The 21,151-nt window shown below is 38.9% G+C and overlaps 1 protein-coding gene across 1 annotated transcript in view; it reads left to right on the top strand.

Moving 5' to 3' along the window:
* KHDRBS3 (KH RNA binding domain containing, signal transduction associated 3) overlaps nucleotides 1-21,151 on the top strand; it is a 198,816-nt gene that overhangs the window by 150,901 nt on the left and 26,764 nt on the right. Inside the window, exon 7 of the mRNA XM_077808828.1 lies at nucleotides 11,263-11,345. Within this exon, the coding sequence (XP_077664954.1) occupies nucleotides 11,263-11,345 (83 nt within the window). The remainder of the gene's footprint in view (nucleotides 1-11,262; nucleotides 11,346-21,151) is intronic.

Raw genomic sequence — 21,151 nt, 5'->3', positions numbered from 1 at the left:
TTCAGCGGATCGCAGCTCCCACTGGCTGCGGTTCGCCGCTCCAGGCCAATGGGGGGGCTGCGGGAAGCGGCACGGGCCGAGGGATGTGCTGGCTGCCCTTCCCGCAGTCCCCATTTTCCTGGAGCGGCGAACCACAGCCAGTGGGAGCCGCGATCGGCCGAACCTGCGAATGCGGCAGGTAAAGAAACTGGCCTGGCGCTCCAGGGCTTTCCCTGAACAAGTGGTGGACCACAGTTGAGAACCAGTGACCTAGACCATCCCTGACAAGTGTTTGGACAAACTGTCCTTAAAAACCCTGAATGATACACATTCCATGACCTCCCTTGGAAGCGTGTTCCACAACTAATATACCCTTATATTTAGAAAGATTTTCCTAATATCTAACCTCAATTTCCCTTGCTGCAGATCAATCCCACTACTTCTTGCCCTATCTTCAGTGGACATGGAAACAATTAATCACCATCTTCTTTATAACAGCCCTTAACATATTTGAAGAATGTTATTAGGTCCCCCCTTAGTCGTCTTTTCTCAAGATTAAACTTACCGATTTTTTTCAACCTTTCCTACAGGTCAGGTTTTCTAAACCTTTAATCATTTTTGTTGCTCTTCTCTAGACTCTTTCGAATTTGTCCACATCCTTCCTAAATTGTGATGCCCAAAATTGGATACAATACTCCAGCTGAGGCCTCACCAGTGCTGAAGTAGAGCAGGACAGTTACTTCCCATGTCTTACATACGACACTCCTGTTAATACACCCTGGAACAATATTAGCCTTTTTCACAGCTGCATCACTCTGTTGATTTATATTCAATTTGTGATCCATTAGAACTCCCACTTCTTTTTCAATAATACTACAACCTAGCCAGTTATCTCCCATTTTTTTGTGTATTTGACTTTTCCTTCCTAAAAGTAAAGCACTTTGCACTAGGGCAAGCTTTAAAGCATACTTGAAACATCCATGCCTGATTGCTGTTTAAAGGGAATCCTGGATTGTAAGAGAATTTGTAGGATTTGAATATTTGACCTTCTGTTTCTGGTGCTATAATCCATTCAGAGTAGTTCTTAGATATCTTCTATTTTTGTAGAATGAGTTATCTTGTTGGTTTTCAAGGTAATTTATTTGATAAATTTAAATACTAGGCTGAAAATGAGAATCTGGTGACCTATTATCTAAATAGATTATGGAGAATGCAACAAAACGAGTTGTGTACTGTTAAACCAGAGAGAGGCTACCAATCTAAAATGGAAAAAGCAATATTGATATTTCCAGTAAGAAAGGAGGGTACACTACGAAAAAAAAGAGCTAAGGAACACAGTATTACTGATAGGTTTCAGAGTAGCAGCCGTGTTAGTCTCTATTCACAAAAAGAAAGAGTACTTGTGGCACCTTAGAGACTAACCAATTTATTTGAGCATAAGTTTTCGTGAGCTACAGCTCACTTCATCAGATGCATGCATTTCATCACAAAGCATCCGATGAAGTGAGCTGTAGCTCACGAAAGCTTATGCTCAGATAAATTAGTTAGTCTCTAAGGTGCCACAAGTACTCCTTTTCGTATTACTGATGTGAATGGAAGAACTGGTAAGCAATAAGGGGTGACTGCTTCAATGAAAATATAGCCTGTAGGAAATCATGATACTGTAAAGCAGTAAAATTAAATTCTGCTCCAGACAACCTGAAAAGGGTGACATGTTAAAACACAGTTTAATGGTGTGATTAAAATGCTCCATAGTGTTAGAAAGGTTTGCATATTCAAGGTTCCAGTAACTAAGCGTGATGAAGGTAGTATGAAGGCATTGGATGATTGTTCTGAAAACTATATTTCATTGATGGGATAATGGACAAAACAGCGCATAAAGGGATATTACTATCCACAACTATTCCTTTAGGGAATAAACCTTAAGAGAATGTTTCAACAAGAAATAACCCAACATACACAAAGTTACAAATTTGAAGAAGGTTAATTCTTTTGTGCTTTGGCCACCAGTCACCTGATCTGAATCCAGTAGAAGGATATCCAACAACAACAAAGGAACTGAGGCAGCGATTTATGGATGTATGGAAGGCACTGTTTTCTATTTGCAAGTATCATATGCAAAACAGTCCAAAGAAACTTGTGTGTGATAAAATCATTTGGTAGACACTTGATATTTAGCAAAGAGAAAAAAATAGATTTTTTTCCCTAAGACTCTTTGTACACTTTTGAGAGTGACTGAAATCAGGTACCCAATTTCATGACTTGAAAATTCTATTCAAACTATTAATTTTGTCATCCTGATATCCACTACTGCATATTTAGAGATTAACAGTACATCAGACAGCTATCACAATACAACAGCTGCTTTTAATTTTCATCCCACTGTAAGTACATAGTCAACTGTAATTCTACCTTTGAATTGCATCACAAAGTCAAAGAATCGTACTTTTACTTTGTAGAGGATAGATTTGTTTTTGAAAGTGCAATAGGATTCCAGTGAAGCGGCAGTTCTTCAAGGGGCTCTGCATACTCCCGCTTATGGGTATAGGGCCAACTAGTGGAGCCTACCGATAGAACCTTCTTCAGGCAGTGCCCACTAAAGTACATGTGCACCCCCCTCATACTCTCCATCAGTGTTTCCGAATGTTCTGAGGGCAACTCTGTGCCCTCTACCGCCTCAATTCTTTCCCACTGTTTCACCAGGGTTCTTCTCCATTTATAGTGCATTGATAGTTTATAATTGTTGTTCTTAGCACAGTTTTTGGTATAAGGTAGTTTTAAACATAGTAATAAGCATAAATAGTTCAATGTGGTTCGTGAAGTTAGTGCCATGTAATGGTGGTACTACAGAAGTAGAAGCCGGATTTTAAAAGATGTTTCATGACCAACGGTCTTCCTGGCATTGGACAAAAATATTAGGTGTCCTAAGTACCTGGGACAAGGCCACTCTCCTTCTGGATATTCTGTTTTTTGGGCTTTCATGCCCAGAGAACACAAAGCCAGGCAGAACAGACCTCTCTGCTTTTGCTTAAAGAAGCTATTGCCACTAAGCTATCCAGATCTGGAGTGTCATCGGATCTGAAGACTAAGTGTTTCTAATCTGGTGGCTTTCTCCAACACAGCTAAATTGTCTAAGGGTTCCCAGTCATTGGTATCTTTGCCAGTGCCAGCTCTCAATCCTTCAGAAAAAGCTGTCAAGACTTTAAAGGCACCATTGGTAGAAAAGGGCTGACAGCTTAGGAACCTAGAGCCATTTCGGTTCCGACTGTATTGGTTCAAAAGAAGCAGCTGAGGGAGAAGGCGGCCACTGTTAGTAGTGCCGGATCCTGTCTGATAGACTTATTGGATCCATCTGCTTCTGCCACAGCTTCTATGGTTCCAATTTCGAAATCCAAATTGGGCTCCCCTCATAGGCGCCAAGTTTCTCCGACGGTGGTAGGTGCACACGCCCCAGCCCCGCCCCCATTCCAACCCCTTCCCCAAAGTCCCTGCCCCTATTGGACCCCTCCCCAAATCCTGGCCCCGCCACTTCCCCAAGCGCGCTGCTTTCCCCCTTCTCCCCCCTCCCTCCCAGCACGAAACAGCTGTTTCGTACGGCAAGCGCTGGGAGGCAGGGGGGAGAAGCGGGACACGGCGCACTCAGGGGAGGAGGTGGAGCGGAGGTGAGCTGGGGCGGGGTGGGGGGTGAGGCGGGGAGCTGCTGGTGGGTGCAGAGTGCCCACCAATTTTTCCGATGGGTGCTCCAGCCCCGGAGCACCCACGGAGGTGGCGCCTATGGCTCCACTTCAAAGTCCGATGCTGTGGAGCTGAGTATTTCTCCAGATCTAGTGGCTTTCAGGTCTGTGATGCCAGTTCCATCCTCCACCCCTGTTCAGGGACAGTCCTTAGATCCAAAGAGGATGTTAACAGTGGTGGCTGATGTGCACCTTCCTGCATCTATGCATTCCTCATAGCCAACTGACAGGAAGTTTGTGATGAGGAAGAGGCAGTCTTCTTTAGTTCTGTGGTCTGCTTCTTCACCTGCTGCAAAGAGGAGAAGAGCAGAGAAGGTTATTAGTTTTTCTTCAGGATCCATCTGTGCCGCTGCCTTCTTAGGGGGAGGGATAGCTCAGTGGTTTGAGCATTGGTGTGCTAAACCCAGGGTTGTGAGTTCAATCCTTGAGGAGGCCATTTAGGGATCTGGGAGAAAAATTGGGGATTGGTCCTGCTTTGAGCAGGGGGTTGGACTAGATGACCTCCTATGGTCACTTCTGACCCTGAGATTCTATGACCATAGCTTTCCCCCATTGGTGTAAACTGCCACAGGTCCACTGATTTCATTGGCTCTACACTTGTTTACAAGAACAGAGAATCTAGCCCTTAATTTAGTTATTTTTCAAGTTACAGTGGGGGAGGTTTAGATTGGCTATTAGGAAAAACTTTTTCACTAAGAGGGTGGTGAAACACTGGAATGCGTTGCCTAGGGAGGTGGTGGAATCTCCTACCTTGGAAGTTTTTAAGGTCAGGCTTGACAAAGCCCTGGCTGGGATGATTTAACTGGGAATTGGTCCTGCTTCGAGCAGGGGGTTGGACTAGATGACCTTCAGGGGTCCCTTCCAACCCTGATATTCTATGATTCTATGATTCTTCTCCAGTTCCAACAGGATCTTCAGGCAGATCTTTCTCACTATCTGTCTGCCTTCATCCTATGGTTACGTGGGTGTGTCTGGTGTGATATAGAGCAGATCTGAGGTCAGATCCCATTTTAGAGGAGGCGAGAGGAAGGAAACTTGATTTGTCCCAAGTTATGCCTCCTGTAGCGAGGTGAGACTCACTGGTGCGGCGCCTCCTGCTGGTCGTCCAGGGAATTAGCTCTCCAGCGTATGGAGCGCCCTCTGCAGGCCAGTTTCTCGCCTGCCGCTGGCCCCCATGTCCCTCCCGGACCCCGGTGCCCTTTACCTCAGGGTTCTGCCCCAGCAGTCCCCCCTCGCTCTGGGTCTCCCCTCCCAGGGGAACCCCCAACCCTCTAAACCCACCTTGCCTCAGTGGCTACTGTCAGTCATCATCTAGTCCCCGCTCACTGGGGCAGACTGCAGTCTGTAATGGCCACTCATCATTGGCAAGGGGTTAGGACCTGTTGCCTTTGCCTATCCTCGAGCTGCCCCTCTGCAGCCCCAGTACCTCTGCAGGTAAAGGACTCTAAAGCCACTGCTCATTTTCTAGGTCTTTAGCCCTCAATCTTCTAAGAATACTTTCTGCTTCTTTTTTTTCCAATATCCATAGAAATATTACTCTCCATCATCTGATTATTTTTGTACAAATCTGATGTCATCAATGGCACCAGCAACTTCCATCTTCATTTGAGACCAAGCATAAAAAAGAGGCCTTTTCAGATGTAGACCTATGAGGCAATCTGTTCCATCTTCATCTTCCTTTAACACCAGGTCCCACATTTGATGGGCGGTCATAGTCCTATCAGAAAGGATCCATCTCTTCTTTTATTTGGGGACAGGCTAGCCCAATTCATCAGCAGTTCATCAGAGGCTGATTACATAGAATGTATGAGTACTAAAATTACAGACAGAGGCTATGCTATTCAGTTTGCATGGCTGCCACTATCCTTTCCTTTTCAGGTAACCTTCTCACAAAGTTATCCTACATAAGGAAGTTCACAAGCTGCTCCAGACAGGAGCTGTTAAAGAGGTACCCAAACCTCTGTGGGGTCAGGGTTCCATTCAAGATACTTCGTGGTATAGAAAAAAAGATCGGGTTTCTGTCTAATTTTAGATTTAAGAAAACTTAACAGATCCTCCTGGACATTCCTATTACGTACATTAAACCTGGCCTCTATAATTCCTTCATTTACAATTATGGATTGGTTTGTCACTCTCTGTTTAAAGGATGCTTATTTCATCTCTGTCCGACACAGTCATTGACAATACCTGCATTTCATAGTGGTGGGATGCCATTTCCAGTACAAAGTGCTCCTGCTTGGCCTCTCCACAGCACCAAGAATCTTTTCAAAGTGCCTTTCTATGGTAGTGGTACATCTGAGAAAACAGGGTATTTTTGTTTACTCATATTTCGATGATTGGTGGCTAAAAGCTGCTACATCACATTTATAATCTCCCTCTTTTCGCATCTGGGTCTGCTTCTTAATGTCATCCTATCAAATCTCTGGCCAACTCCAGAGAATTCTTTATAGGTTCTATACTGGAGTCAGTAGCAGGGAGGGCTTTTCTTCCAGAGGACAGGTTTCTACAAATAGAACAAGTGGTTTTCCAAATTTGAGCCTGCCAATCCCAGAAAGTGATCCCCTTCCTAAGTCTTACGGATTCTGAATTTACTGAATTGGTAGACAGACAAATCATGTTCTTTGAGGTGTTCTGTTCAATCCCCCTTCATCTGTCACCACAATGTCAGATGCATCCAGCAGTGGATTGGGAGCCCATTTAGGCTGGATTACAATCTGGAGTCACTGAGCTTTTCATGAAAAGAGCTCGTTCATAACGTGTTAATAATAACTATTTGTTTGGCCTTCAGATCTTTCCTTCATATAAAAGAGAAGGTTGTTCAGGTATCAACAGATAATACAATCACGACGACAGACAATACAATCAACAGACAATACCTGAACAAACCAAAGGAGTACTCATTCTTTCCAGTTATCTGGTGAAACAGTCAGATTATGGGATTTATGCATAGTTTAAGAGATCTATCTGGTTGTCCTGAATTTAGGAGGGGACAGCAATGTGCTAGCAGATTGTCAGCAGGAACAGTTCTCAAATTCATGAGTGGTCCCTGAAGGATTGCGTAACGTGAGACATCTTTTCCTGTTGGGGTCGACCTGATGTAGACCTGTCCATTGATTCAGAAAGTGATGAAGAGGAAACATCAGCACAGGGCAAAAATGAAATTTGATTGCCACAGCTTAGCTGAGACAGCAGTAGCATAAGGACCTTTTTCTTCAGCTATTAGTCAGACTGTACCTGTATCTTCCTCTGGCTCCAGATCTCTTATCATAGCAACTAGGTAGGATCCTTCATCCGGATCCTCCGTCGCTTCATCTTACTACCTGCTATTGGACTTTGGCTAGTCCTGAACACTCATGTTCCTCATTAAGCAGTACATTTTGAACCAATTCTAGAAAATTGTCTACTAGAAATGTTACTATTTAGAATGGGCTAGATTTGTTGCATGAATGCAGGAAAATTCGATTGTCCAGTTTCAGCTTCCATACCCTGTATCTTGGAATATTTAATGTACTTAAAATCTGAAGGATTATTGGATTCTTCCTTAAAGGTTCACCTGGCAGCTGATTTTTACCATGCTTTGGTCGATGGTAGATCACTCTTTGCATGTTATTCTGTTAAAAGATTTATGAAGGGGTATTTAATGTGTATCGTCCTTTAAAGTATGCAGTCCCAGGCTCGGATCTTAATCTGGTTTTATCTATGCTTATGAGGGTACCTTTTTAACTTCTGGTAGAGTGTTCTTTATTTTGTGCATCTATTAAAGAGATCTTCATTATTGTTAAAACACCAGCCAGAAGGGTAAGCGAATTCCATCCCTGATGGCTGACTTGCCAGTTAGTTTTTCATAAAGATAAGATCGTTCATAGACCTGATCCCTATGTTTTACCAAAAATGGTGTCCAAGTTTCCTATCGACCAGACAATTTTACCAGTGTTTTTTCCCGAAAAGCCTCACACTAATAAAGGGAAAGCTTTGTTATGCACTTTATATGCTAGAAGTGTTCTTCCATGTTGTTTAAATATAACAGAGTTTTAAGAGTTCATCTAGGTTTTCTGTTTGTTATGCTAAGAAAAATAGAGGTCAGTGTGTGTCTCCTCAGACTATTTCCAGATGGGTTAAACAATGTGTCATTTAGTGCTACAAATTAGCAGAAAATCCTGTACTTTCTGTGTTGTATGGTCTCATTCTACATGGCTGTAGAGGCATCTTTTGCTTTTCTTAAACATGTTCCAGCTAGGAACTGCTACCTGGATGCTACCTGGAAGTCAGTGCACGCATTCACTAAATGTTATGCTCTGGATCTGGCTTCAAGAGCGAATGCCAAATTTGGTAGAACAGTGTTTCTGTCATTATTTAATTTTGACTTTGTTCCCACCTCCTGGGTTTTCAGCACTGCTTGTCAAACTGCCCATAGCAGATAATATGCAGAGTCACTCGAAGAAGAAATGAAGGTTACTTTTTTCTTCAAAGTGACTGCATATTCACACTTCCCTCCTATCTTCCCCTCTTTCTCAGAGTCCTATTATGGTAACTCTGAGTTAGCAATGGAAGGAACTGAGACTGTAGAGGGCCAACGCCCCCTTATAAAGCCTTTGGAAATGCCAAAGGAAAGAGGCAAGGCATGTGCTCTTTAACGCAAGCTGCTTGGAGGAGGTTCTCCTGTTAGGTGCCACCAGGTGGCACAATACCTGTAAGTGTGAATATGTAATCATCTCAAAGAACTGAGTTATAGGGAAGTGAAGGCATCAAAAACAGAATAGTCCAATACCTGTTGAGAGACTGGAAGGTTCAATGAAACCCAAAGCTACTAAACAATATACCAACTTTTTGAAAGAAGATTATATTTAAAGAGAAGTTATCCAAATACTAAATATAGTAACACACAGAGCTGCCAACCAGGATGGCACAGGAAACGGTAGTACTGGCCATGCCAGTTACACCCTATTAAGGCAGTTGTGCTAGTAACTTATGGAACCAAGCCTCTCTCTGTACTCTAAGTTGAACCTGCCATACTTATCCAGCATTTTGTCTCCCTTGTGGTGGAGTCAGTTTGCTAGCACTCTTTCCTACTTGAAGTACATTTTGGCGTTGTTCCTTTTAAGAAAGTTTAGATATGCTGGATCTCAAGCAAAAGCCCCTTTTCTTTTCTTTGTTTTATGACTCTTCTATTCCACCACGCCCCCCAGAGCCAACTGTTCAGCAAAACATTCATCCCTAATGTAGCCAATATGGGTTATCTGAGTCATCTTTCAAAGTTCCTTAGGACTCTCCATTGGTGGAAGCTCCCAACCAATATAACAGAGGAAGTTCATTTTGGTCCTCTGTCCCCAGCCATTGTGATCATCACAGATGCATCCAGTTTGGGTTTGAGAGCTTATCTCCAAAGCTGAGAGTTCAAAATTGGTGGAATCTGGGAGAGGAGACCAAGTGCCATATAAATGTAGTGGAACAAAACTATTGGGTTATCTCAAATCCTTTGTGGCATTGAATAAGGGCAATGTTGTTAACGTGATGGCTAAATATTTACATTAATAAATAATGAGGTTCTAATTAACAATAATGCCAGGAAGCAATGGCTGTGTCGGATGGGAGTCTGGCTCATCAAATGCAACTTGACAGATCTGACAGAGAATATGGCAACAGACTCTCAGTTGCTGGCTGCAGGAACAGTGTGAGTGTTCCTTGAAATAGACAGGGATGGATAGACTATCACAGACACATTCTTGCTGAACTGGAGCCAAGGATTCTTTTATGCCTTTCCAACAGTTCCAATGGTAATAAAAAGATACAAGACATTCTCCCAAATCATACTGGTTGCCCTAGTATGAGCTAGACAGTATTGGTATGAAGTTCCTAGATCTCCTACATTCATCATCAGACCTGCTATCACAGGAAGACTATTTTCTCTATTTTACCAATCTGGAGTCACTTCATCTCCATTGCTTTGATCATAAGACATAAGACTACTGATGTGAAATGCTCTGTGGAAATAGAGAAGGCTCTGCTACATTCTAGAAAGCCATGTGTGTTGAATTGTTCTTCTCAGAAGATGTTTTCTCAAAGATAATGAAATAATGTCTCCATGAGTCATGCCCATATAATTGATTTTGAAATATGTATTGTACTTGGTGTCTCAGTCTCACCTTGTATTCTATCAAGGAGCATCTATCTATAATCTTACTATATTATCTCCTAGTGGATGTTTCTATTGTTTTCAGTCATCAGAAGATTCCGGAAAGGGCCTGGTGTTTTCCCATCAGAGTTGAGAACCTATTTCATCAAGGAACCTTAGTGTTGTGCTGACAAGATTATACAGTTGGAGATCTTATGACAGTGTTCTTTATTCCACTGGACACTAAAAGCACCATTTTTAGTCACAATTACATCTACAAGAGAGGGAGTTATCCTGTATTTTTATCTCAAATTTATTCCAAATGTCATGTCTTAATTTCATCTGAATCAGATCATCAGTCTCCCAAGTATCTTTTCAAAGCTTCTTTCTTATCTGGAGGAACTAGACTTATATACCTTCTATGGTTACTTTGAGTTATTTGGGTAAAATTGAGGCCTTTAGGAGGTCAACAGTTTTGTAGCCTCAGGGGATCAATGTGAAGGGAATGCCATTTCCAGTCAGCACCTGTTTAAGTGGATTAGGCTTTGCACTGAGTCATGTTGTAAATTATCTAAGGTGTCAGTTCTTTACAGTTCTAGATTTCACTCTACCAGACATAAGCCAATATCATGGGCGTACCTCTATATTCTTTTCATTATAAACATCTGCACTTCTGTATAAACCTTCATACAACGCTGCTCTCTCAATTTGGGATCTAGGTCTGATGCTGGTTTTGGGAGGGCAGTTCTACAATTCTTGTTTAATTAGATCTCTGCCCTCCCTCATTGGGTTATGCCATTTACTAAACTCCCCCATTGGGACTATGCAGAGGCTACTTCAAGAAGTACAAATGGTTACTTATGTTAGTAATTGTGGTTCTTAAGGGTGTTGTCTCTGCATAATTGCACTGCCTGTCAGCCTCTCTCTTCTTCAGAATTCTACTCTTACAGGATTCTTGAGCTTAGGGAAAAGAGCCAAGGCAACTGGATTTGCATAGCCTTTTTATAACTTTGGGTCCAAAGTTTGTTACCACAAAAGGTCCCAAACTGACACTGCTTTCTTGAAAGTCTGTGGCTCCAGACATTCCACAGGTGTAAATATGCAGAGACAGCACCCTTGAAGAACCACAGTTATTTTGTGGTAAGTAGCCATTTTTATTCAACATTCTAATGTCTCATAAAAGTGCAGCACAGGTTGCCACCAAGATCTCAAACTTAAATCCAACGTAACTACATAAATCTTAGAGTCATGTTGCCTCTTAGGTAGAATTGGTGTGTATTAAGTAAATCAATATTTTATAGTTCCATGGTACATCTTGTTGCATGAATTTAGATTTCAGTGAATAGTGTTCACGTTTATAATTATTAAAATATTTCTTTTAGGTTCTGAAGTGTGTTCTTTAAATTTTAACATTACTTTTCTATTATATTTTTTCAGGAGTATGATGATGGATATGGCACTGCTTATGATGAGCAGGGTTACGACTCCTATGATAACAGCTATAGCACCCAGGCACAAAGGTAAGTATAAGTCCCACTGTATTTATAGCAGAAAACTCCTACAATCCATGAGCTAATTTTTCTTTCAGTACGTACCAGCATAACTAAGAGGATTGTTAGCAACAATCTGCAATCTTATATACTTCTCTATCAGGAATATACAAAAGACAAATTGCTGCCAAAAGGGTTGAAAGTAACCAAGTAAACAAGCAGAAGAGCTAGTGAAAGAATGGCAAATTTTACAAGATGACATTATTCAGAAACTTGGTTGACAGTAACATTATAAGGTGTCTGAACTCTATACTTGAAAGAAAAGGAATTTTCACTCACTTTTTAGCTTGTTGGAAATTGACTTAGAAAATTTTCAAAAATCAAAGGATAATATGTATAACTTGTTCAGTACAAATAGATTTTGATAAAACAATTTCAAATATTCTGCAGCTTTTATTTTAGGGAACTTTTTTTTTTGGTTGAGCTCATTGTGCTGACCATGCTGAGTATGCAGATATTCTGGTTTTATGTTTCATTTGTTATCCATGGTGATTGACTTTAAAAGATTTCTCTTACCTTTTTTCTAATGGGTAAGATGTCCTTTACAATATTTCTAAGGATAGGGAGTGTGCTGCTCAAACTGACAATATATCTCACCCACCAGTAAACAAGTTAAAGACAACTTTTACTTAAATGCATTGTAGCGGTGCAGCAAAATCTGAAAAAGTAAAGAACCCTAATTTCACAACACAGTTGAGGAGGAAAAACACTTTTTCCCAGCTGGCAACTGAGGAATATTTTGCCATTCTGTTTGTCAGGAATGATTTTAAGTCTTTGTGAGGGAAGAAAGCTCTCAAAACCAGGCAAACTGCTCAAAGTGAAAAATCGGTGGAAAGTGTAAATTCCACTGTTTTCACTGAGATTGTTTGTTTTTATGAAGATTTTGACAACCGAAAAAGAGTTGTCTTTATTCTGATGTGCATATCAGAAGCATTAAGAACTCTGGAGGATGTGTCTACCTTGCATACTACCTTTAGAAAATAGCTGCAGTTAACATGATTTTTTTTTAGTAGAGATACTGGTCAAAAAGTCTTCAATTTTTACTTTTAACATTGGCAGTTCTATTTTGCTTTGCTACTTTTTATGTTAGTAATAGGTTTTATTTGCTGTTGACAGCTGTGCTTTCAGATAGCACAATGAAAATACTGGACTAGACTAAAACTTAAAAAATGATTATTTGAATTTGTTTTTCCTTTTTGTCAGGTTTTAAACAAGACCTGTTATGAACTTTTTTTATCTTTTACAAATTTTGATGGTCCTCTGAATGATGATGAGCAAAAATGAATTTTCCAAGAAAATGAAACACCACATGTAATTCACATGTAAAGTACTGATTATTAGCCATGAAGTTTATTCTTGAGTCTCACCAGGGTAGAACTACTTTATTAGGTAGTTGCTTTATGTTGCATGTGAGGTATAGTTCCAGTTACGTTCACTAAACTCCAAATTTGGTAAACTTTTTAAAAGAATGATTTATTCATGTACTTATTGTGCTGTTTTTATAAACAATAGGGGTAGTTCATGGTGAAAGGGAACTGGCTCGCTGAAATATTGCTCACACAATCCAGGCTCACGTTTTTTATGCAAAGAGATCTCAGAATTGTATTAGCAGGCTAAAACTAATAGCTATAAGCAAACCACCTGAGCTACACAGAACAATTTTTAATCTGATGATCAAAGAGTAGGACATATTGTAATGTCATTTGTAACTACTGAGAGATGCTTGTAACACTGGAATATAACTAAATGTCTTTGTTGTTTCACAAATAATGTGAAACAAAAGAGAATTGTGATGCTATAGTATCTTTAAACCATTTGATACTGTCCCCTAATTATAAGGCAAAAAAAAAAAAAAAAACCCTTGATGTATTATGTTTAAAATGGGTCACTTTTTGATTAGCATGTAAAAGCAAGTTTTGCTTGTTTTAAATACCCCTAAAATAATGTTAAAGCAAATATTAGAATAGGCCTCTTTTAAACTCAGTTGACAGGGGTACATTTTCCTTTTTTCTAGTACATTGGGTACTTGGTATGCTTAAAAAGTTCATACTGATTTGAAAATATTGCAGATTTCAGAGATATTCCCTGTACTTAAAATGAGGAATACCACTAGAACTGGAAATATCTCTAGAAACTAAAGTTTTGAAATGTACCCCACTGTATGTGTGTTTCTACTACTCATGGGAAATTACAGATGCTTCATCTATTTGTTGATGTTCAGTTTTAGGATTCCTGATTTTCAAAATAATGACTTTTTAGAGTATTTGTTTTACATCTCAGAGTAGTGGTATTTTTGGTATTCTAGATTGAGTCAGATGGTTTTCTTATGTGAAACAAAATAGTACAGTGTTAGTTAAAGAGAATGTTCTTGCAGAGGAATGAATAACTCACTGTCTCACCCAAGTACATCTCTAATGTGAAGTGCAGTAGTAAATTTTTGTAGCTTGTTCTCCATTTTGGGGCATCCAGTGCAACTGGATAGAACTCTCCTCTAGCATTGCACGATCTGATATTTTCACATCCTCCTTACTGTCTCCCCAGGGTATCTGTAGCTGATAGGGGTTGAAGGGAATGATATGACATTCAGACACCATGGTCTAAATATTGTGGGTGGGTACTTGAATCTTCACTTGTCTTCATGAGAAGCTCTTCCTCTCTATACAACCTAACCTCCCCTTCTCTCCAGCCACCAATATTGTTATATAGTAGCCAACCTTCAACTAGGAGACTGAAAGTGTTACCCATTTTAAGTTTCATTAATGACATTTTGTTTGGTATTCAGATGTCATCACTGAGAATCACTTTTTGCATGACTCCTGGTACCTATCAACCTTGGGCTTTATGTTAAAACCTTTCACTTTAATACCAGAGAGGAGAAGACTAAATTTGAGATTTCTCTCCAATTCTTATACATGGTAGTGTCCCACCAAGCAAGTACAATAGCTGTAGGGAGTGTTTCCATTTTGGATACTAAAATGTTGCATTGTCTACAAGTCATTTGTTCATAGAGTAAATCCACAAATAATTGAGTGTATTTTGGTGGGCTTTCAAAGGAACTATCTTTGGCAATTATGATAGTCTTCAAATAGATAACTCTGTGTGCTGGATTTAACAAGCCAGCTTCATTGACTTCTGTGGGAGATATGTGATTAAATTCCCATGCAGCACTTAACAATTAGGGGATAATATTAGATAGAAATTAAACCCATACAAATTAGTAAGGCTAATTGAACAAACAATGCTAAAGCAGTCCAGTCATAGTGAGAAAGATAAAACGAAACATTGTTGCTTAGCTTTTGAAAATTAGAGAATAGTAAACATTTGTGAAATTGTCAGACAGCCAACTCTACCTAAAAACCAGAGTATAATGGAAACAGTCAAAAGCTATGAATGCTCATGGTAGATTTTCAGTGCCAAGCTAAGGAAAGCAAAAAGACTAAAATTAATGTTGCCATATGCCATGCAATATAGCTTTTCTGCAGGCAGCTTTTGCATTATGCATTCAGTAATTTCTTCATGAAAGCTGCACAGCATAGATACATAATAATTTAACATACATTGCTGTATATAGCACAAATGATCTGTTTAAATATAAATTGAACTGCAGAAGTTAAATACTGCTAAAACAATAACCCCTCCCCCCCATATTATTGTATTCATTTTGCTTGGCACACAAGTGCCTTTTTTTTTTACCAGCTTCACTCGTGTGTGTATGTATATATATGTGTATGTATATGTGTGTGTGTGTGTGTGTGTATATAAGTGTATATATATGTGTGTGTATATGTGTGTGTGTATATATATATATATATATATATATATATATATATATGATATTTATGAAAGAAAGTTGAATTACAAATAATACTTCTCAAAACCATACATCAGGCAGTAATCTTTTACTTGGATTTATGGTCAAAAGAAGTTCCTGTTTTAATGGCCTAATGTTAATACTAGAACATTTTATCATGAAAATCCACAGATTAGAAAATAATAGAGGAAAAAGGAGAATTTTAACAGGGAATTATTTCAAATCTGTAGACCAGAGTTAGACATGTTCACTCTGAAGACAAATTTCATTAAAATATTAAATCTCTAAAACATTACAGAAAAAATTAGGCCAATGGCCTTTATGCTGTGGAAGCTTCATACATGATCTACACAAGTGTTTGCAAAGACAATAATAGGGCAAAGGCAAACTACTGCTAATAAATCAATTGCCATTGTCAGTTCACTATTTAATGTTCTCTAGAATACATAAGATTTATCACTGAGGAATCGTAGAATAATGGTAGTATATGGAAACAAAGTCCACTAGGGAGATGTACTACATCATTCGGATTTAGCGCTGCCATCTGCTTAATAGCATTGAGATGACTACAGAGAGGTACTTATGATCAACCATTCAGAGCAGGGACAGATGCTGCAGAGAATTAACATGCCTGAGAATGAGGTTTGTTACTAAAATTCAGATTATGTGACACAAGTGCTGAAAAAGTATATGTTTGTTACCTGTCCAACAGCACTAAAGGTTTACTATCTATTTGTAAGTTTTCTGTCAGGAGAGAATGATTAATGCTTGTAAACAAAACAAAATGCTTAATTTTTCTCAGGTTTCAAAGCTGCTCTTAAAAAATGTATAGAACCTTTTCAATTTGCCCCATGTGTCCTAGAAACTGCAAAAAAAAAAAAAGTATTTGTAGAATCGTTTGTTGATATATGTGATATGGATATAGTGATTTCTTCCTCTTAAAAGGTTCTTCTTGGGTGCTATATCCATAATATTCCAACCTGTGCTGGAAGTTTGTCAAGAATAGAGTTAGTACTTTAAACTGTGAAAGCCACAGAGTGTAAACTAGTTTGCATAAACCTACATGTCATATGGCTTTTTCATAGAATCTTAGGATTGGAAGGGGTCTTGAGAGGACATCTAGGCCAGTCCCCTGCAATCATGGCATGACACAGTATTATCTAGACCATTCCCGACAGGTGTTTGTCTAACCTGCTCTTAAAAAAAACTCTGATGATGGAGATTCCACAACTTCCCTAGACAATTTATTCCAGTGCTTAACTCCCCTGACAGTTAGGAAGTTTTCCTAATGTCCAGCCTAAACCTCTCTTGCTTCAATTTAAGCCCATTGCTTCTTGTCTTATCCTCAGTGGTTAAGAAGAACAATTTTTCTCTCTCCTCCTTGTAACCACCTTTTATGTACTTGTAAACTGTTATGTCTTCTCTTTCCCAGACTAAACAAACTCAGTTTTTTCAGTCTTCCCTTATAGGTCATGTTTTCTAGACCATTAATCGTTTTTGTTGCTCTTCTCTAGACTTTCTCAGTTTGTCCACATCTTTCCTGAAATGTGGTGCCCAGAACTAATCAACGCGGCGCAGAGCAGGAGAATTACTTCTCATGTCTTGCTTACAACACTCCTGCTAATACATCCCAGAATGATGTTTGCTTTTTGTGCAACAGTGTTACACTGTTGACTCATATTTAGCTTGTGATTCACTATGACCCCCAGATCCCTTTCTGCAATACCCCTTCATAGGCAGTCAGTTCCCATTTTGTGTGTGTACAACTGATTTTTCCTTCCTAAGTGGAGCACTTTGCATTTGTCCATATTGAATTTCATCCTATTTACTTCAGACCATTTCTCCAGTTTGTCCAGTTCATTTTGAACTATGCAAGTGGTGCAGACACGTAAACATTTAGAAAATACAGCAAAAATGTATTCAACGAGAAGAAATGTTAATTTAATTTTCAATTTCAAATCCTTGGATTTTTTTTTGTCTTAAAAGGACATAAGATGGCCAGGTGTGATATTTTACCAGTTTTACAAATTTTCTAAATGTAGTAGATCTTAGGTCCTAGATTCCCAGTAAATGTTAATTTCTTCAAATCAGTCCTTCAAGCCACAAGGACATTTTTAAGAATGAATGTAATGAATGTAATGTGTTTCACCATAATGCTTTGCTTTCATTCTGATGGTAGATACTACGCTAATAGTAGCTACTGCTATGTCTAATCATCATTGCATTTTGGAGAATGGACCAAACTTTATGATTTTTTTTCTTTAGATTTGGCAACTTGAAGGATCATTTTGGAAAAATTAAAAAATAACATCTTCAAAACAATTTAAATTAAAAAAAAAATTGGGGCCTCAGCACTGGATAGTGTCTATCTGACCGAAAGTTGTTTATAGACAAAGCAGTGTATAGTATTAACTGCTATACCAATTAATAAGGTTATTTGTGATGGCAGTATTTTACTCGATATTTGATTGTGCTGTAAATATATTTATCAGTCTTAGAATGAGTTTAAGGAGAAAATTAAATTAAGTAGCTGTTCATACACAACACCTTTTCTGGCTTATACAGTTGCCCCATTGCTGAGGATGCAGAAACAGTACTTAAACTAGATGTTGAAATAAAGGGGGGAGGGTCAGCCCCAAATTTAATTGTTGGCTCAGTCTAGTTCTTTCAGTGTTCTGTGTTATGTTGTTTGTGCCCTTTTGCCCATTGACACAATACACTATAGATTTCTCTGGTATTTGGCTTAAACATGTCAAACATATTTCATCGTTTTCTTACTTCCCACACAACAATAATTCGTACTATTTAAAAGGATCCCAAAAGTTGGTAATCAGCTTGTATTAACTGGAAATTGTTCGCAGCAGTCAGAGCCATTTCAATCAAGATAATCTGAACTTCCAGTTTTGAGTCTACAGCTCTCTTTAAGTATTCTTGTTATGTTTGTTCTGTCAACATGAGAAACTTAAAATATTGGCTTCTGCAGCTAACTCAGTCGTCTTCACCTTCATTTTCTTGTTTGTTCATAATCATAATTTGTTCATTTTCCTGCTTTTTCAGGTCCCAAATGATTTCTCAATTTGGAATGAATTAATCCAAAGAGAGAAAATATTCTTTCTATGCCAGCAGAAGAAGCTACTGCTGTTAAAAGTGAGATTATCACTTCAGCAGTCTCTGAATCTAAGTGCTTAAGTGACTTCCATCAGTTCATTGGTGTGACTTTCTTTAAAACATCATCAGCAAACATATATTTCTTGAATGTTTCTTATTCCCAAACTGGGCCTCTTTTAAGGCCTGCTGCCATTATAAGATTTCCCCTCTAGTGAGAAAATGGTATGGTAGATCTCAAATCAATGAAGGCTGCACTCAGAAAGACCTCAAGATTTCTGGAATATGCTGTTCAGACAGTTTCACTTTTGTTTCTACTGCCTGTCACTGCCTTCTCACATTTATCTCCAGATTTTTTCTCCTTGTCCAGATCTATTCCACCCCCAACAATCTTCTATTTGTTGAACTTTTTGAAACTTTGCACTTTTAGAGAGGTAAGGGATTGACTCTGTGTACACAAATTTTCAGAGGAACAATAGAGTTGAGGTCTGTTATTTCTCACCTCTATATATTATGTATTTCTTTAAAAACATTTTTTGCTGTTAACAAGCATGTTATCTCTGGAAACACAAATCCACATTTTGAGAACTGCAAAACTAAGCATCTCTAATGGTATCTTCTAGACTGAGCACTGAGTCCCATTGGTAGATAGAAACATTAACCTAAATAATCTATACAGAAGCCCCCGGAACCTCATAAAATTGGGTCCCTAATCCATGAACTATTGGAACTCATTTACAAAACTTTTCTTAAACATTACATGAATATATTGTCTCAACTATAGAATTAGAATTTATAATCCCTATTCCATGATGAGATACATTATAGCTCAAAGATATCTTAATTAAAACTAAAGGAGTACTTGTGGCACTTTAGAGACTAACAAATTACAAGTACTCCTTTTCTTTTTGTGAATACAGACTAACACGGCTGCTACTCTGAAACCTTAATTAAAACTATTATAATCAAAAAGAATTTTATAAAAAAAATCTGATTTAAATTATTATTTTTAAATCATTGATTTTTATCCACCCTAATTATACACCCAAAATTTAAAGGGGAAAAAAACAACCAAAAACAGATGACCAAAAAATGGCCACCAGGGCTAAACAGCAGATTAAAACAGGCAATTAGAGGCAAAAAACCACATCCCTCAAAAAATGAAAGTCAAATCCTACTGAAAGAAATAGAAAGGAGCATAAACTCTGGCAATTCAAGTGTTGAAGTAAAATTAGGCAGGCCACATTTTTTTTTTGAAGAGCAGCTAACAAAAAACACAAACTAACAACAACAACAAATGTTTAGATACATCAGAAGTAAGAAGCCTGCCAAGCAATCAGTAGGACCATGGGGCAACTGAAATGCTAAAGGACCATTCAAGGAAGATAAGGCCCTTGCAGAGAAGCCAAATGAATTATTTGAATCCCTTGGTACTGATGAGCGTGTGAGGGAGTTTCCCCACACCTGAGCCATTCATTTTAAGTGACCGATCTGAGGAACTATCCCAGATTAAGATGCTAGTAAAGGAGGTTGTGGAACAAATTGATAAATTAAACAGTAATAAATCACCAGGACCAGATGGTATTACATAAGAACATAAGAATGGCCATACTGGGTCAGACCAAAGGTCCATCCAGCCCAGTATCCTCTCTGCCGACAGTGGCCAATGCCAGATGCCCCAGAGGGAGTGAACCTAACAGGTAATGATCAAGTGATCTCTCTCCTGCCCTCCATCTCCACCCTCTGACGAACAGAGGCTAGGGACACAGTTCCTTACCCATCCTGGCTAATAGCCATTAATGGACTTAACCTCCATGAATTTATCCAGTTCTCTTTTAAACCCTGTTATAGTCCTAGCCTTCACAATCTCCTCAGGCAAGGAGTTCCACAGGTCAACTGCACTGTGTGAAGAACTTCCTTTTCTTTGTTTTAAACCTGCTGCCAATTAATTTCATTTGGTGGCATCTAGTTCTTATATTATGGGAACAAGTAAATAACTTTTCCCTATTCACTTTCTCCATTCCACTCATGATTTTATATACTTCTATCATATCCCCCCTTAGTCTCCTCTTTTCCAAGCTGAAAAGTCCTGGCCTCTTTAATCTCTCCTCATATGGGACCTGTTCCAAACCCCTAATAATTTTAGTCGCCCTTCTCTGAACCTTTTATAACACCAGTATATCTTTTTTTTGAGATGGGGAGACCACATCTGTACACAGTATTCAAGATGTGGGCGCACCATGGATTTATATAAGGGCAATAAAATATTCTCCATCTTATTCTCTATCCCTATTTAAATGATTCCTAACACCCCGTTTGCTTTTTTGACTGCCACTGCACACTGCATAGACATCTTCAGAGAACTATCCACGATGATTCCAAGATCTCTTTCCTGATGAGTTGTAGCTAAATTCGCCCCCATCATATTGTATGTATACTTGGGCTTATTTTTTCCAATGTGCATTACTTTACATTTATCCACATTAAATTTCATTTGCCATTTTGACAGGTTTCAGAGTAACAGCCGTGTTAGTCTGTATTCACAAAAAGAAAAGGAGTACTTGTGGCACCTTAGAGACTAACCAATTTATTTGAGCATAAGCTTTCGTGAGCTACAGCTCCGATGAAGTGAGTTGTAGCTCACGAAAGCTTATGCTCAAATAAATTGGTTAGTCTCTAAGGTGCCACAAGTACTCCTTTTCTTTTTTGCCATTTTGTTCCCAATCACTTAGTTTTGTGAGATCTTTTTGAAGTTCTTCACAGTCTGCTTTGGTCTTAACTGTCTTGAGCAGTTTAGTATCGTCTGCAAACTTTGCCACCTCACTGTTTACCCCTTTCTCCAGATCATTTATGAATAAGT

Source organism: Eretmochelys imbricata, chromosome 2, assembly GCF_965152235.1.
Source record: "Eretmochelys imbricata isolate rEreImb1 chromosome 2, rEreImb1.hap1, whole genome shotgun sequence".
Classification (NCBI taxonomy): Eukaryota; Metazoa; Chordata; order Testudines; family Cheloniidae; genus Eretmochelys; species Eretmochelys imbricata.
This window is presented reverse-complemented; position numbering and strand designations above follow the sequence as displayed.